This window comes from Hylobates moloch, unplaced genomic scaffold, assembly GCF_009828535.3.
Source record: "Hylobates moloch isolate HMO894 unplaced genomic scaffold, HMol_V3 SCAFFOLD_11, whole genome shotgun sequence".
In the NCBI taxonomy this organism is placed as follows: domain Eukaryota; kingdom Metazoa; phylum Chordata; class Mammalia; order Primates; family Hylobatidae; genus Hylobates; species Hylobates moloch.
The window spans coordinates 33,557,642-33,577,125 of record NW_026652286.1 but is presented as its reverse complement, the minus strand read 5'-3'; the positions used below and the strand labels follow the sequence as shown (position 1 = coordinate 33,577,125).

Sequence of the window (19,484 nt, the reverse complement as noted above, 5' to 3'; positions counted from 1 at the left end):
CATGAACTTCTCCACACTCCCAGGCACTTGCTTGCTGGCTAAATGGACTCTCAAAGCTTCAGAGAAGGCCATGAGTCAGTAAACAGGAAGAGGCCCCTGAGGTAGACACTCATTGATAGTATTAGCAAGTGCTCACTGCTGCCTGCCAGAGTTGCAGCTGAAATTGGAGGTGGACGGAGAGTCTGCGATACAGGGCACCAAATGTAGCTGCTGCAGGCCAAGTCTTAGTTCAAGTGCAGACTCCTCCTGCAAGCTGTCTACTTGCCACATGTGATCCACAATTGTGAGAGACCCCGGTTGTCAGTAGTCTTTGCACTCCCATCCCCTTGTGCCAGAAAGGACTACCTGCACAGTTGGTTCTTATATTTAGCAGTACACAAATGTATGCCAAATTCTAGAGCTATACTGTCCAGTACGGTAGCCACTCGATACACTTAAATTGATTAAATTTAAATTAGTTTATTGAAATTAAATAAAATTTAAAATTTATCTCCTCGGTCACACTGACCACATTTAAGTGCTCAGTGGCCATATATCAGAAATGGCTACCATATTGAACAGTGAAGTATAGTATACTTCCATCTTCATGGAAAGTTAAACTGGAGAGTGCCACTCTTGAGAGTCAGTCTGGATCCTAATCCTGGCTCTACCATATACTAGCTGGGTAGCCCTGGGTAAATGATTTAATCTGTCTGTGCTTTAACTTGCTAATCTGTAAAATGAGTTTATTTCCATGATTAAATAACAATATGTAAGCATATAGTAAAGTCTCACTACATGTTAATGATTATTATTTCCCAGTTCCCAGGGTAATGTTTATGTGAGGCAGGAAGTACTTAAACAGCCTCCAGCCCTGATTCAGGTCCTGGGTCCCTTGAGGCTACTCTCTGGGCTTCTAAATTATCTCTGTGCTCAAGATGGCCATGCCCATATACCTCCCAGTCTCCAAACAGAGATGTTGCTTTAGCCCTCACTGCCTTTTCAGCTTCTTATCAGTTCCCCACCCTAAGTCCAGAGGCTGGAGCTGGAACAGTCACCCCCAGCTTATGTCAGGACCCCTACTGCCTGCTTCTGGAAACTTCTGTCTGTGTGCCTGACTCATTCTGCCACCGTTTTCCCACCACTTGCCCACCCTCCCAATGGGCCTCTGCACTCCCAATGCTGACTATGACCTGAACTGACCACCTCACTTTAAAATGCTTGCTGTCCTCTAAGACCTTGTCCTACCCTAACGGACAGGTCCTGTGTGTGTCCTGGTTTGCTACCAATTTCTATCTTTCCTAGAGAAATAAAATATTAATATTTAAAATAACCATTATTGAATGTTTTCTTGTGTGCCAGGAACTGTGCTAAGGGCTGTAATATGGATTTCCTTCTGTAACCCCATCACAACCCTAGAAGATAGGTACTATTATTATTTCCATTTCACAGGTAAGAAAACTGGATCTTAGAGAATTTACATAGCTTGTTCAAGATTGCACAGCAAGTATATGGTGAAAACAAGAATGTGATGAAATCCTTCAGCCAGTAGGAGGTCCTTTTCTTCTTTCAAGACAATTGAAAAGAAGGAGGGACTGATGCATACAACAACATGGATAAATCTCCAATGCATGATGCTAAGAAGTCAGACTCAAAAGGCTACATACTGTGGGAGACCACTTATATCTTGGAAAACTTAAAACTATAGTGACAGAAAACAAACCAGAGGTTGCCAAGGGCTGGGAGTGGTGGTGGGTTGTTACATGGGAATGTGGGTAGGTAATACAACTATTCATTATCTTGATTATAGTAGTTACTATATAGTTGCCTGCCTTTGTCAAAACTTGCTAGACTTTACATTAAAAGGGGTGAATATTACTGAATTCAAAGCATACTTTTATTTTTAAATGGGAAATAAGATAGAGAGTAATTTTCCTCTGAATGCCCCCCAGCAATTGTTCAAATGTGGGAATAGAGGGGAACAAACATCAGTTTTAAAGACATGGTGGAGAAAATAAGCTCGGGTTCAGATTGCAAGGAAGGTAATTCAAGGAGAGGAAATGGAAGCAGTGGGTTCAGACTGACCTTCCTGAAAAGCCTGGAGGTGCAGGAAAGGCAAAATATGGGCTTTTGTGAGAACAAAGCGTTGATAGGCGATTTTTTTTGCACCCAGAATGAGAAAACTTGAACCTCTTTACTTAAAGGGAGAAGCTCTTCAGTGAAGAAGAGATTAAAGGTGTACCTTACCCACATATTTCCCATTTCCAGCACTCTTTATTCCTTCATGTAGATCTGTATTTCCATTTGTTTTCATTTTCCTTCAGCCTAAAGAACTTCCTTTAATATTTCATATACTGCAGATGTGCTAATAATAAATTCACACGGCTTTCATTTATTTAAAAAAATGTTTTATTTTTACCTTCATTTTTGAAGGATATCTTTGCAAGACACAAAATTCTAGGCTGACAGTTTTTTTTTTCTAAAGCTTTAAAGTTGTCATTTCATTGTCTTCTAGTTTGCCTTGTTTTTGAAGCAAGTCATCATTCTTATCTTTGTTTCCCTCATTGTGTCTTTTATTGCTTTTTGTTGCTTTGAAGATTTTCTCTTTTTCGCTAGTTATTAGATTATGATGTGCTTAGGCATCATTCTCTTTGTTTTTATTCTGTTTGGGGTTTGTTAATCTTCTTGGATCTATAGGTTGGTATTTTTCTTCAAATTTGGGAGAATTTCAGGCATTGTCTCTTCAAATATTTTTATTTAGTTATTTATTTATTTTCAGATGGAGTCTTGCTCTGTTGCCCGGGCTGGAGTGCAGTGCACGATCTCGGCCCACTGCAAGCTGCACCTCCCAGGTTCATACCATTCTCCTGCCTCAGCCTCCCGAGTAACTGGGACTACAGGCGCCTGCCACCAGGCCTGGCGACTTTTTTGTATTTTTAGTAGAGACAGGGTTTCACCATGTTAGCCAGGATGGTCTCGATCTCCTGACCTTGTGATCTGCCCGCCTCAGCCTCCCAAAGTGCTGAGATTACAGGCGTAAGCCACTGTGCCCGGCCTGCCTCTTCAAATATTTTTCTAACTCAATCTATCTATTCTCTCCTTCTGGAACTCCAGTTACCACTATGTTAAACCACTTGTTTTTATTCCACAGTCATTTATAACCTAGTTCGTTTTTTTTCAGCCCATTTTTCTCTGTGCTTCATTTTGAATTGTTTTCATCACCCTATCTTTTAGTTCACTGATCTTTTCCTTTGCTGTGTTCAAATACAGATATTATATTTTTCACTTCTGAAATTTCCACTGGAGCTTTTTAAAATAGTTTTTATTTATCTACCAAAATTCCCTATCTGTTCACTCATTATGTCCATCTTTAAATCCTTGAACATATTGATAATAGCTGTTTTAAAGTTCTTGTACGTTAATCCCACATGTCACTCATCTCAGGAACTCCTGCTATTGACTGTGGGGCTTTTTCCTGGTTTGGGGTTACATTTCCTGCCTTTACACCACTCTTGTAATTTTTTTTTTTTTTTTTTTTGAGACAGGATCTCCTTCTGTCACCCAGGCTGGAATAGAGTGGCAATCATAGCTCATTTCAACCTTGAACTCCTGGACCAAGTGATCCTCCCACCTCAGCCTCTGGAGTATCTGTGACTACAGGCATGCACCACCATGCCCAGCTAGTTTTTAAAAAAATTTTGTAGAGATGAGGCCTCACTATGTTGCCCAGGTTGATCTCAAACTCCTGTGCTCAAGTGATCCTCTCACCTAGGCCTCCCAAAGTGCTGGGATTACAGGCATGAGCACCATGCCCAGCCATGTCTACAAATCTTTTATTGCATGATGGACATTGTAAATACTACATTGTTGAGTGTCTGGATTTTTTATCTTCCTTTAAAGAGTATGACAAATGGTTAATTTACTGATGGATCTGCTTGATTTGTTTCCCAGGCCTGTTTTCTTTTTTTTTTTTTTTTTTTTTTGAGACGGAGTCTCGCTCTATCGCCCAGGCTGGAGTGCAGTGGCGCAATCTCGGCTCACTGCAAGCTCCGCCTCCCGGGTTCATGCCATTCTCCTGCCTCAGCCTCTCCAAGTAGCTGGGACTACAGGCGCCCGCCACCACGCCCGGCTAATTTTTTGTATTTTTAGTAGAGACGGGGTTTCACCGTGGTCTCGATCTCCCGACCTCGTGATCCGCCCGCCTCGGCCTCCCAAAGTGCTGGGATTACAAGCGTGAGCCACCGCGCCCGGCCCCCAGGCCTGTTTTCTAAGCTTTGTTGGGGTAAGTTTAGAGTAGCCTTTACTCTAGGGCTAATGTAGTTTTGCTACTAAATTATAGCCTTTCTAGGGTTTCAGTTGAACATATAGAGTGTGCAGCAAGGTCTCTCTAACACGGATGGGTAGACATTTTATATCTCTAGCATTCTGTGACCTCTAGAATCTCTATTCGGCTCTTAGCTCCCCAGGGGCTGTTCTCTGCCAGGCCTTGTAAAGTGTCACCCTGCACATGTGAAGCTTAGTGTTTGGTCAAAGATTTAAGGGGACTTCTATGCATATTCTGAAGTTCCATCTCTGTGCAGCTTCCTCCTCTCTGGCATTCTAGCCCATAAATCCTATCTACTTCAATTGCCCCAAATTCTTACCTCTACCTCCTCAGCTCAGACAGTTTACTATGGTCAGTTCTACTCTACCTTCCTGCACCACAAACAAGAAAGTGTCTGTGGCAGAAAGCCTGGGCAAACACGGGCTCATCTCTTGTGTTTCCCTTCTGTCAGTGATCATAGTCCTTTGTGGTCTGTTTTCCAACATCTGAAAACTGGTGCTTAATATATTTTGCCCACTTATAGTTATTTATGTCCAGAGGGCTAATGCAGTGCCATTTGCTTCATCAGAGTCAGAAGCAGAAGTCAAATGAGCATATGCAGATCTGGGAGTTGTCTATAGACAGGACTATCTTATTCTCTTCTCTACTTCACATTGCCTTAAAGATAAAAAGTTTCTATTAAGACAGTCATATCCCATCATGATCTGCCTGGCTGACTGATCTCATCACTAATCATCCAATCTTTATACACACTCACTTACACACACACACACTCTCTCACACACACACACACGCACACACTACCATGACCTACTCGTAGTCTTACACATATCTGTAGCTTTTTCTTATGCCTCTGCTTTTGCATCTGTTATTTTGTCTATAAAAATAACCTTCCCCCAACCCCCTACCTGCCTTCCTAACTGTTACTTATCCTTCAGAATTTAGCTCACCTGCCATCTCCTCCAGGACACCTCCTCTGGAACCATCTGGGTTAAGTGTCCCCTTATTTGTGCTCTGATATTCTGTGTTTGCCTTTATCAAACTTGTATCACCCATGCTTTATTGTAATTGCCTGTTATGACCTATCTTCCATGCCCTTCACACCCCACCCTCCAGACAGAACATCTCTAAGACAGGGATCAAGTCTGAGTCATCTCAGTATCTCTATGACCTGGCACAGGTTTTGAAACTTTTGTATAAAGGGCCAGATAGTAAATATTTTAGAGATTGTAGGCCAGACATCTTCAGCTGTAACTACTCAACTCTGCCATTGTAGCATGAAAGTGGCCATAAACAATAGATAATACATAAAATGTAAGACTTTATTGAAATAGAAACAGGCAACTGTAGCTCACTGATCCTTGGACTAGCACATAGTATAATCCTAGTAAATGTTCATTGAATGATTTAATAAAATATTATTATTGGAGGCCTCAGAGGAAATAGAAAATAATGTAATCAATTTTATAAGTGCAAGAGTTTTCCTGGGAATGGAAAAGTGGCACTTTCCTTGAGGCCCTAGGGAAGGAAAAAAAGACGGTGGAGTGAAGAAGGCAGGATAATAGAAAACTGGGGTATTTCTGGCCTAAATGACAGACTTCCCCATGCATGGCTTTTGCCAGGAGGCCATTCTGGGATGGGATCCTGAAAACCAGAATGGTTTGGTCAGAGTGAGTTCCCAAGGCAGCCAAGAACAGAGAATGCCAAAGGACAAGTACAAGCTGTGTCCTGGGCAGCACCCAGGCACAAACCCACAGAACGCATGTTCTGCAGCCAAATTCAAAGTTTCAGAAACCAGGCAGGTTCTGGAACTGCGTCTAGCATGAAAATAACAAGGGCAAGAGGGATGTGAGATCCAAAACAACTTTTATGAATAGAACTGGCAGGTCCACAGTACTTTTCTGTTGGTCACTGGCCACATTGTGCATGGATGAGTCTGTAGTTGGGTTAACCTTGGTCTTTTCAGAAGAGTTAAGTGACCAGGTCATCTACTAAGAAATAAAAGGAGGAGGGGAGCCTAGAACTTAGAGGCTGGAGGAGCTCTGTCATGTATAACTACTATAGCAGATTCCATAAGGGCCCAATCAGCGCCAAAAACAAAGATTTGCTGAAAGTACTATGGGTGAGGCTGAGGTTAGATAACAGAAGGTTGCAGCAATCTAATCACTAAGGTTGTAGGACATTCTGTAGAGAAGCATTGTGAATGAGTATCAAGGAAATGAATAGGTGGCTTGCTGCAGAATTGGGATTGGCAGGGGAATGCAGCCACTGGCCAGGAAATCCAGATAGTCACTGAACACCTGTTGTATTAGTCAGGGTTCTCCTAAGAAATAAAATCAACAGGGTATGTGGCGGGGTGGGGCGGTGGTGAAAAGATTTATATGGATGTGGCTTACCTGAGCACAGAGGCTGAGAAGTCCCAAGATAATGCAGTTAGCAAGCTGGAGTCCTAGGGGAACCAATGGTATAGTTCCAGTCTCAGTGTGAAGGCCTGGGAACCAGGATTGTTGATGGTTCAGTTCCAGTCCTAAGGCCAGTAGGCCGAAGACCCAGGAAGAGCCAGTGTTTTGGTTTAAGTCCAAAGGCAGGGGAAAAAAGGCAAGGTTCCAGCTTAAAGGCAGTTAGGTAGAAGGCATTTCCTCTTCCTCCAGGGAGAGTCAGCCTTTTATGTTCTATTCAGGTCTTCAGCTGACTAGATAGGGCCCACCCACAATAGGGAGGGCAGTCTGTTTTACTCTACCAATTCAAATATTCATCCAGAATACCCTCATAGACATAACCACTTTGATCAAATGTCTGCCCTCCCCATAGCCCAGTCAGGTTGACATATAAAATTAACCATCACTCTGCCATGTGCAAAACACCTCAGAGAATCTATCTACCATGCACCCTGTCTCCTTCAACACTAGACAAAATGTCAGACAGAGTTATTTGATTAGCACTCACGTTTTAAGCATCATTGTGAACGCTGGTAATTTAGTACCAATGAAGACAGCAGAAAGGATGTTAGGAAAGAGCTTACTACACATATACTCAAAATTATCTCCCTGGAGTAGCTTTTTAGACAAATGCACCTGGTTGGCCATCAGTATCTCAAACTTACATGTCTAATTATTTCTTCCTCCCAGCTTCCCCCCGCCGCTGGGCCTCATCTAAGCTATTGGGAATAAATAATTAAACCCAGATAGGCCACTTGAACTCTGCTGGAACCAGTGAGGGACATGCAAAATCAAAAAGCCATGTCCTTACCTGAAAGCCAAAAAGGATAGTGATAGTCTGCCGCTTCCCCCTAGGTCTGAGTTCCCAGTGTTTCACCAAAGACTCCAGAGGCTCTGAGTTTTCCTTTAAGGCCACAAGCTTTAACCTCGTCTCCTTTTTCCCAGCCCTCTTGATACCTGAGTCTTTTCTCTCTCCTCCTCTATTTACTGGAGGATGTGTGGCCCAAGTGTAAACTTTCTTGTGTCCCAGCTAACTGAAATCTGCTTAACCACCTCATTCTGCAGGCCCCAAATCACTGAATCCCATTTAGATGATTCCTTGACTCCTTTTTTCAGATTCAGATCCTTGCATGTGACATTCCTGTCACTCCATGCCCCTCCCCAATCACCCAATCAGATTCCCTTTGGTTACCATGCCTTGCAGAAATGTGTCTGCATTTTCCCTGCTCTATTTAGATTTAATTTTACTAGATAATATTTATTGACCCTATTTTATGCGCCAGCCACTAGTCACTATTTCGTGGACTTCAGCCTCGGAACAACACTAGGAGGCTGATCATATTACTATCCTTATTTTACAGATGAAGAAACTGAGATTGAGAGTGACTAATTGATGTGTTTAATGTAGAAAGTTTTAGAACCAAGACTAGAATATATATAGATCTGACCTCCAAAAAAAAAAAAAAAACCCCAGTTTTAACTACTTTACCAAAATGCCTCCCAAGGACTGTTCAGTCTTCTGTCTTATTGTCTCACACTCCTGGCCCCTTGTCCCCATTCCCCCTACCACTGCCCTAAGTCAGACCCTGCATGATTCATGAAGGGAATGTCAAAGGGCCTTCTATTTGGTCTCCTCACCTTCAGACCCTCTCCCTTCCTATCCCCAGGTATGTCCTACCAAAGGTATGGTACCATGCAGCAGAGAAGAGCTGATCTTTGGCCCTTTGACTCAACTTTGAATCCCAGTGTCATAACTCACCTGCCTCTACATTCTTGGGTTAACTGAATGAGAATAGCATCTGTATTAACAGTTTTCTTTTTGAGTGTTTAATGAGATAACATAGGTCAAGACCTTGGCATTGCGCCTGACACATAGTAAAGGCTCGTGTATTAGTCCATTTTCACATGATATAAAGAACTACCTGAGACTCTAATTTAAAAAGAGGTGTAATTGACTCACAGTTCTGCATGGCTGGGGAGGCCTCAGGAAACTTACAATCATGGCAGAAGGTGAAAGACAAGCAAGCACCTTCTTCACAAGGTGGCAGGAGAGAGCAAGAGTAAAGGGGAAACTGCCACACACTTTTAAGCTATCATATATAATGAGAACTCACTCACTGTCTTGAGAACAGCATAAGGGATATCACCCCCATGATCCAATCACCTCTCACCAGGTCCTTCCCTCGACATGTGGGAATTACAACTTGAGATGAGATTTGGGTGGAGACACAGAGCCAAACCATATCATTCTGCCCCTGGACCCTCCCAAATCTCATGTCTTTCTCACATTTCAAAACACAATCATGCCTTCCCAGCAGTCCCCCAAAGTCTCAACTCATTCCAGCACTAACTCAAAAGTCCAAGTCCAAAGTCTCATCTGAGACAAGGGAAGTCCCTTATGCCTATGAGCCTGTAAAATCAAAAGCAAATTAGTTACTTCCAAGGTAAAATGAGGATACAGGCATTGGGTAGATGCTCCCATTCCAAATGGGAGAAATTGGCCAAAACAAAGGGGCTATAGGCCCCATGCAAATCCAAAACCCAAGGCAGTCATTAAATCTTAAAGCTCTAAAATAATCTCCTTTGACTCTGTGTCTCATATCCAGGCCACATCGATGTAAGAGGTGGGCTCCCAAGGCCTTGGGCAGCTCCATCCGTGAGGCTCTGCAGGGTACAGCCCCCATGGATGCTTTCACAAACTGGTGTTGACTGCCCATAGCTTTTCCAGGTACACAGTGCAAGCTGTCAGTGAATCCACCATTCAGGGGTCTGAAGGATGATGACCCTCTTCTCATACCTCCACTAGGCAGTGTCCCAGTGGGGACTCTGTGTGGTGAGTCTTCAGCCCCACATTTCCCCTCTGCATGGCCCTAGTAGAGGTTCTCCATGAGGGCTCTGCCCCTGCAGCAGGCTTCTGCCTGGACATCCAGGCATTTCCATACATCCTCTGAAATCTAGGCAGAGGTTCCCAAACCTCAATTCTTGCCATCTGTGTACCCACAGACCCCCAACACCACGTAGAAGCAGCCAAGCCTTGGGGCTTGCACCCTCTAAAGCAATGGCTCAAGCTGTACCTTGGCCCCTTTTAGCCACGGCTGGAGCTTGAGCAGCTGGGACAGAAGGCACCATGTCCCGAGGCTGCACAGACCAGCGGGGCCCTGGGTCTGGCCCAGAAAACCATTTTCCCTCCTTGGTCTCCCAGCCTGTGATAGCAGGGGCTGCTGTGAAGATCTCTGAAATGTCCTTGGAGACATTTTCCCCATTGTCTTGACTATTAACATTTGGCTTTTTACTTATGCAAATTTCTCTTGAATTTCTCCCCAGAAAATGTTTTTTTTTTCCTACCACATAGGCTGCAAATTTTCCAAACTTTTATGCTCTGCTTCCCTTTTAAATATAAGTTCCAATTTCAGACCATCTCTTTGTGAATGCATTTGAATATATGCTTTTAGAATAAACCAGGTCAAATCTTAAATGCTTTGCTACTTAGAAATTTCTGCTGCTAGATACCCTAAATCCTCTCTTTCAAATTGAAGGTTCCACAGATCTCTAGAGCAGAAGAAAAATGCTGCCAGTCCCTTTGCTAAAGTGTAGCAAGTGTAACGTTTACTCTAGTTCCCAATAAGTTTCTTATTTTTATCTGACACCACTTCAACCTGGACTTCATTGTCCATATCACTATCAGGATTTCGGTCAAATTCACTCAACAAGTCTCTAGGAAGTTCCAAACTATCCCACATCTTCCTGTCTTCGTGTGAGCCCTCCAAACTGTTCCAGCCTCTGCCTGTTACCTGCTTCCAAAGTTGCTTCCACATTTTCAGGTATCTTTATAGCAGTGCCCCACTTTGGGTACCAATTTTCTATATTAGTCCATTTTCACACTGCTATAAAGAACTACCTGAGACTCGGTAATTTATAAATAAAAGAAGTTTAATTGACTAACAGTTTGACATGGCTGGGGAGGCCTCAGGAAACTTACAATCATGGCAGGAGGTGAAGGAGAAGCAGGCGCCTTCTTCACAAGGCAGCAGGAGACAGCAAGAATGAAGGGGGTACTGCCACACACTTTCAAACCATCAGATCTCATGAGAACTCACTCACCATCATGAGAACAGCATAAGGGAAACTGCTTTCATGACCCAGTCACCTCCCACCAGGTCTCTCCCTCGACATGTGGGAATTACAACTCAAGATGAAATTCAGGTAGGGACACAGAGCCAAACCATATCAGCTTAATACATGTTAACTATTGTTATGTCATTCTTCGCAGGAAGAACCTTTGATCATGTTTCTCCCTTTTCCAATGCCATTTACCACCATGGGCACTCAGCACCCACCACAACCTAGCCCTGAAATTCTTTTTCATCTAATTTCTTTGTTTCTAGAGTCCATCCAGTCATCTCTTCTGTGTCCTGACCTCACAGTGGGATGTAGGGAGATGAACGTGTGTTCTGGAGTTAGGCAGACCTGGGCTTGAACCTCAGTTTTGCTCCTTCCTTGCTCTGTGAGCTTGGGCTGATTCCTTAAGCTCTCTGGGCCTCAGTTTCTTCATATGTAACATGAGGATAAGGTTATAGTGAGGATTACACATAGGAGATCATCATCCTAACTCCTATTAGGTGTTTGAGCCTAGCATCTATATTGTTCATTGAATCCCTGCTCCAACTAGCCTGCCAGTCCTGCGCCCGGAAAACTCTCCTCTTTTCTATCTATCTATTTATTTACATCTCTAGGCATCCTCCTTCCAACTGGAAAGTTTCCTTGCTACACCACCTTCTTTTGGATTGGTGCTTCATATCTGTAATAATACTGAGAGCTTTGTTTTGTACAATTCTTCACAGCTTTCACAGTTCTTTCCAAAACTGTCTCAATTAATTTGTACAATTCTGGGAGATTCTCCAACTTGGTAATTATTATTTCTATTTTTTAAAGGGAAACTGAGGCTCTGAGAGATTGAATGACTGGTTTATGGTTATAAGTGGGGCCTGGAGCCAGAGTCTTCTGGCTCCTGGTCACCATGCCTTTCTTTCTTGTACCATTTTGCACCTGCGTGACTGCTGCTCACCTGACATCAATACCCTTTGTAATGTTGCAAATTGTTTTCCCATAGGTGCCTGTCTTGTGCCCCCAGGGCAGCGACATAGTCTTATTCCTTCCCCCTGGCCAAGTGCCTTACAAATATCTGTTATTTGGTTGATGTCATTAAACGTGTTAAAAATTTGAATTAATACGTTATGTTGCAAGGCCATTGTAGGAAACTAACAGCTGTATTGGCTAGGAGGTTGAACTTATGTAATTAAATTTTATTTAAGAGTGAGAACCATAAAGATAGGTCCCACGCTTGAGGTGCCTGCTTCTCTGCACTCGTGCCTTTGGACTTTGATTCCTTGGATCTGGGGAATTTGGAGTTAGCTGCTCCATCCTCTGTGCTCTGCATTCTTGTGCTATAAATAACCCTGACCACAGTGGATTATAATTAATCCGCTTATCCATCTGTTTCCCCTGCCCCCAGACTGTGAGTCCCTTCAGGGCAACACCATATCCAGTCCTCCTCAGTGTCCAAGGCCCGCCACTGTGCTTGGCACATAATGGAAGTTACATGAACAAGCCAGGAAGCTCCATCTGGGTCCCTCCCCTAATCCCCTATGATTGTACATGTTCCCATTATCTTATCATACATATTTCTTTTATACTGAATTAAAGGCAGGTTTCATGTTTTACTCAGTTTTGTAGCCTCCCTAACAATCATGAAAGGAAGAAACTATAATTATTGACTGTCTATTGTGTGCCAGTAGTGATTTCAATATATCATCTCACTTTTAAATAATTTAATTTAATTCTCATAATAGGTTGATAAGGTAGGCACTATCATCCCTGAATTACAAACGAGGGAACTGAGACTCAGGGAAATAAAGTAATTTAATTTAACCAAGTTTACAAAGACAGTAAGTGGTAATGCTAGGATTTCAGTCCCTGTCTGCTAGCTCTAAGACCAATGCCTTCCTTTTTTGTTGTTGCTTGTTTTTTAACAGCACATGGGATACTGCCTTAGCCTAGCAGGTGTCAGGAACTCTGCTGAACTAAGACTTGAATTTAATCACAGTGAATCAAACCTGTGCAAGCCTGTTCCCAACCATGTGAAGTGCTTATACTGCTGCCCTCCCATTTGATTGTTTGGATGAAATGCTTCTGGAAACATATACTGAGCACTAGCAACACACTAGGCACAGCACTAGGTATTGGGCTGAAGGCAGTCTCCCTCAAGAAATATTCAGCCTAGTGAGATAACAGACTGTAACAGTGATAATAAATGTGATTTGTCCTATGGCAAGACGGAAGACAAAAGCTTAGGTTGGCCTGTGGTGGTCTTGAGGAACTGAGTATTTTATAAAGGAGGAAGGGGAGTTGGCTACACCAAACAAGAGGAGAGTACAGAGCAAAGAGCATATGGTAATTCTGCACTAAGATACAGAATTGTAGGCAGGACAGGCCTCGAACAAGGAGTATTTTGGTGGAGAAGGGCAGGGAGAGCAAGAGATTCTGAAGCTGGTTCACTCTGTGTCCACATCACGAACCTAAGGCCATTACTGGCTACCAGCCATTGCCCCTACACAAGTGTACTTTGGCTTTGACAACAGCTAGGACTCTCTTCACCCAAGAAATGAGTTAGAGAAACAGCTGGCAGCATCTCTATCTGTCTACTCTAGGGATATGAGAGATGATAAACATGGGGTCTGCATTTTCCCATTTATGTGTAGGAAATAATGAACAAGCAATTGGGCTAACCCACATGGTGATGTCCTGTGTGTGGGGTGGGCCATGGCTGACCTCAGCAGCCCAGGAAGGTGCAGCCTGGCTTTACACCTATGTTCTTGATGTGCCCCTGGAGCAGAGGGCCATGGGGAAGCAATGAGAGCTGTAAGCAGAACCAGGCCATGTTCAAAACCACTTTCTTAGGTGCCGGGGTGAAGAGTTCTGCCCACTCTGGACCACAGGGTGGGAAACTGAAAATGTCAGTTGGGTTCACACAGTTGAAGTTTTCCTCTTTGCTATGCCTGAAAATGTTATTTAACTTGAGACTTTGTTTAACCAACCAAAGAATGGCTGAGAATTGAGCCAACCCTGTGATGAACTAATTATATGTAACTTAGTCAATAATAAATTTATATGCATCTATATTCATCACATGCAAAAAACAAATCCAGTAGGGTGCTGATACTATCAGTTCATTCTTCCTCCGGGACTTAAATAAAATCCTCAAGTCAAGTTTTGTCTTGGTCCAGCCCAGATCTTACTCTGTTTTCCCATGCTGTCGTGTTGTGCATTAATTCCCTCCCACATCCCACTGCAGCTACCATCCCACGTGATCTTCACCAAACCACTGTGGACTGGTCACTTCCACATATTCAAACTGTCTATCCCATCCTTTAAATATGGCTAACCTGCCTGCCACTTGTACTGAAATGTACATAAAAGTCAGCTGAAATCAACCATGTTTACTTCTAAGGCTGGTCCCCACACATTTCTTTATCTTTTTCTCGTTGCTTACCTCTCCAACTCTCCACTCCAGCTGTGCTCCCTCCAATGCATTCTTCACACTGCTGTCCGGATGATTTATCTAAAATTCAAATGCAATTATATCACTCCTCTGCCAGAACCCTTCAGTGGTTTTCAGATCCTTTCACATGACATCCAAACTCCTGAAGCATTTAGAGCAAGGCCATTCATGAGCCAGCTTCTTCCTACCTCCCTGGCATCAGCTCCTAACTTTCCCCTTGACAGTTTGTGACACAGCAATGCTGAATTAGTTATGACTCTCCAAACACACAATGTTATTTAATGTTTCTGAGTCTGGTCTATGGCTATACCACCCTGAATGCACCCAATCATGTCTGATCTCGGAAGCTAAGCAGGGTCGGGCCTGGTTAGCACTTGGATGGGAGTCTGCCAGAACAGTCCTACTCTACTTTGCCTTACAAATATGATCAGCTTTTAACATTCTTTCAACTATCCCCTTCTCTGAGACCTTCCTAGACAGAACGCATCTCTGGGCTGTCTCTGTGTCTTGTTCAACATCTGCTGTTGACCTGTCTGTACATTCCCAAGACCTATTTGCTTATAGGAACTCAGTCTTATCACTGAATGGCACAGGGCCTAAGACAGAATAGGTGCTTAGTCAGTGCTCTTTGAATCGATGTCCAATTACGCATCCTCCCCATCATTTAAGGGACTCGTGTTTCAGCCACAGCCATGCTGATAACTGCCTCCTGATTGGCTTTCCCAGGTCGGGCCAATCACTGGTCTGCGATCATCGGAGGATCCCACTCCAAGAATTATGTACTGTGGGAATATGGAGGATATGCCAGTGAAGGCGTCAAACAAGTTGCAGAATTGGGCTCACCCGTGAAAATGGAGGAAGAAATTCGACAACAGGTAAGACAAAAAATCACAGAATGACCAAATAACAGAAATGCAGTCAAAGCACTCCTTAGATATCTTTCCCAGGGGCTTGAAATTTGCAGTACAATGTACTGGAAGAAAATCTATTTGCTGAATTTGGGGGTTTTATGTTAAGTAGAGGACAGACAGAGGCACAAATATCCATTTTGTTGTCTCAGATTGTCCCTGACTGCATTCATGTTTTCTTCAGCCTGTGCTAAATGCTGCTGCTGTGGCCACATTGTTGGGACGCCTTGTTTCTAGTCTCCTGAGAGTCAAAGCCGTGAATTAAGGTTTTCTTACTGTGATCTTTGAGAAGATCAGAGGAGTAATAGTCAAGCTGTCCAGCCAAATCCCCAAAATAAATGTTTGTGTATTGGCACGTGCTTTTTGCAACTATGTCTTGAGGTACTTGATAAATTAGTCATTCGTTCATCGTAATCATTATGAACTGAGGCATCTTCTGTGTCCTATGTTGTGTGGGCCCAGGAGCAGTCCCATTATCTAGGCCCTCACTGATATCTCTGTGAGATAAGGGAGAAAAAGTCCATAATTCTTGTCAATTCATTTGGCTGACAGTGCCGTCGTCCTTCATCAAAAGCCTAATCAGGTTAACACCAGAGAGAGGCTAATGAGAGAACCTTGGAAGAAGAGCCGCGTGGCTCAGTGGTGGTTTGCTGCAAGATGTGGCAGTGCAGCTTTAGCCATCACTACCCACAAAAGCCCGTCCAGCCTGAGAGAGCACAAGGCAGCATGTCCCACTGCCCACCAAGTGCTCTGGAGAAAGTAAGGAAAGAGCAAAGCATGCTTGGGATGTGATCATTTTACAACACAGGTCACTGAGAGGCTGTTGCCCTCCCTGTGCTCCTGTCCCACATCTCCTGAGACAATGCAGGAGGCTAAGGAAACACCAGGGACCCCATCTCACAGTGCGCATGTGCCCAGAGGCCTGAGCAGCGCAGCAGGGCAAGCACAGCTGAGGCCCGCAGTGCTCCCTACCATCTGGACTCCAAGCTGCCCACAAACCCTAAATTGGATGCCACAAAGGTCACTCTGACTCCTGCTACAAATCCTCTGAGGAATCAGTTTGGACTACAGTCGAAAAATGCCCCAGAATGAGCTTATGTTTCTTATTAATTTGATTTGAAGTCTTTCCTCCTTTCTTGGAAAAAAAGATGTTTGACCAGATGTTTTAAGAGTGCATGCTATTCATCCAAGATGATCTCTCTAACTGTGCTCTGTTTCTCTGACTCTGGCTGCCATGCCTCATAATTGGCATCACTCCTTCAGCCTATGGCAAAGTCAGGCAGGGCTTCATATTGGTGCTAGTCTGTCTGGCCTATCATGGGGGAAACCTTGTTTGGTATCCTGGAGGTCCACATTCCCAGTTCTCAAGTATGGAATTATGCCTCCCTGATTTGTCAAGCTCCATGGTGTGGAATCTTGAAAACCTTTTGTTACAAATAGTAGTTGAAATACTAAAGTTTGCCAGTTAATTACATCAGAGTCAAGGGCATCTTCATAATAATGTCAGTCTCACTTGTTGGCTTTCTTGAGAGGTTTCTGGAAAAGAAAGAATCCCGCAGGAATCATACATAACTGGAACTATATTGTGCTGGTGAACATTATCTGACGTGTCATAGCAATAAAACGATTGAAAACTCATGGATGGGACCCTCCCACCACCACCACTGCCAGCCTCAGAATGTCCCTCTTAGGAAATAGTTCTTTAGTATGTTCCTAATCAGCATGCCTGTGATTGGCTTGTATTACCACACAGGCAACGTCTGTCTGCCTATCCCAGCTGGCTAGTGTTTCAGACCTACGGTCATAATAATAAGTTTAATTATAGGTACCACACATGGTAATGAGCATATCTCAGTGCCTATCACCATCTTTCAGGCCCCGTGGGTGCTGGATATCTACTTTTAGCCCCCCTCACATCTAGGCTGAGAGGATGCTAGTATTATCCCAGTTTTACAGATAAGGAAACCAAGGCATGGTCAACAGCAGAGAATACCAGGACTTAAACCCAAGTCTGTCTGGCTCCAAAGCCCAGACAGTACTAGATGTATAATCTGCTCTGTGTAAAGCTGGGGCCACTTGTTCAATACTTCTTGAGAATCTCAGGATGGCAATACCATGAATTTCATAACATGGGGTCTTGTGAGATTGCACGGGTCACCTGCCTATGAAGCCAGGCCTACCTGTATACTTTCCCTGTCCCACACAGCTGCCCCATAGAGAAATTCCTCTTGCCAACCTCTGAATCTGGCCTCTGCTAACAGTGCCTCAGGTTCCCTAGCTCCTGGGAAAGTCCGTTGAATAGGGTGATTTCAGGATTCCAAATAACTCATCTTTCTAAATATTGTTCCCCGCAAGCCCACAATTGATTATATTTTTTTTGTAAGTCAGGTAAGAAACAACATTAAAAGAAGCAAGAATATGAATCCTCCTAGAATACAAAAGTGTCTTCTGAATAACCAGAAACTTGTTTGAAAACATCTGCAAACTAACACAGTGTTCTCAGGCTTTAATACTTTATATCCTACCAATCACTCTGTCAAAGAACCTGAGTCCAGCCATGATGAAAATAAAAAACGCTCTTTTCTCAAGAAAGACATTTATATGCTTACCAGCATTCTCTTATTATAAACTTACAGCTCACTACAAGTTTCAAGGGCATGAAGAATCACAATACATATTGTTGGAGGTAAATTTTATGCTAATGGCTTTCAAGCACAAATGAACAAAAATACTAATCCCATTAATAGTGGAAGTTATAGTAATACTGTTGAGTATAAATTTTAATGTTACTATAACTACAGAACACCAAGAAAATTAATGAAAAATTACAGCAGAATTATTGGCAGTAGTGACTCCAGTGGCTGGGGCTGGGGAAGGCCACAATGCTCACCCCTTCATGGAAGGACAAAGGCAAGTGTGTCCTGGTGGCCAGGACACCTGGGGACTGGGAATTAGAAATACTGAGCTATGGCTAGCCTGGCAGGTCACAAATGGGTAATCCAAGGCAGGCAGGGGCTGTAGGAAATGGTAGATCACACTTGTATGTTGGTGTGGGAGTGGACAGTGAGCTTATGAATACTCGTTATGAAAACACTTCATCCCACTAAGACCATTTCTACTTTAGTAAGCCCATATTTCTGGCATGTTTACTAAGTGTCTGGTTCTCTGCTGGATGCTGGCCCAAAGATGATGCCCCTTTCACTCAGTTATTCAGGCTAGAATCCTTGATTCTCCACACCCAAACTTGTGCCTTCTTTTTTAAATTCATCCAGTTCAATCGGCCCTCATCACCACCTCCCTCCACTTATCTCTTGCCTAAATTGCTGCACTAGCCTCCTGATGTCCCTGTCTCTGATTCTCCTCCTATTGCCCATGCTGCCCCAGGGCCATCTTTATAAAAAACAAATCAGATCATGCCACTCCCCCACTCAAAATGTTTAATAGCTTCTCCTTGACCCTAAGATAAAGTCCAAATTCCTTATCATAGCCTGAATACCCTCTATGTCCTGGCCTTGTCTTACCTCTCCAATTTTATTTCTTGCTGCAACTCTAAGATTTGGGCATACAGAACTTCTTTCAGTCTGCGCAAAAGGGCCATGCCCTTCTTGCCTCTGGACCTTCTCTCAGCTAGGACATCTTTCAGCAGCCTTCTAACTGGTGAACTCCTATTCATCCCTCAGGACTTAGCTTAGATGTTGCTTCTTCCATATTTATAACTTTATAAATATTTATTGAACTTATTAGTTTATTCCTTTGGTAATCTTACTGAACACCTACTATATGCTAGGCATTGGAGATGCAGCAGTAATCAAGAAAGCTCCTTTCCTTCGTGAGTCTACATCCTAACAGTGGAGAGAAGGAAAACATGTAAAATATATATATATATATACACACATATATTTAAGTATATATATATATTTAAGTGTATATATATAAGTATATATATACTTAAGTATATATATATTTAAGTATATATATATATTTAAGTATATATATATATTTAAGTATATATATATATTTAAGTATATGTATATATATATATATATTTTAGTGAAAAGAAACCAACAAGGGTGGTGGTGCCATAAAGAGGATTATGAGTAGGGAGGGGCCTGTTTTAGATAAACTGGTCAAGGAAAGTCTCCCTAACAAGTGACCATGAAGCAGAAACCCAAAAAACAAGTGTAGGGGAAAATCATTTTAGATGCTAACGACAGCACGTGCAAACGGCCTGTGGGAAAACATACCTTATTGTGCTTAGAACTAAACAAAGACTAGTG

General features: G+C 43.0%; 1 protein-coding gene across 1 annotated transcript in view; it reads left to right on the top strand.

The window, feature by feature from the left end:
• The window catches only part of SPON1 (spondin 1), a 310,767-nt gene that overhangs the window by 155,804 nt on the left and 135,479 nt on the right, over positions 1-19,484 (top strand). Inside the window, exon 6 of the mRNA XM_032166548.2 lies at positions 15,026-15,174. Within this exon, the coding sequence (XP_032022439.1) occupies positions 15,026-15,174 (149 nt within the window). The remainder of the gene's footprint in view (positions 1-15,025; positions 15,175-19,484) is intronic.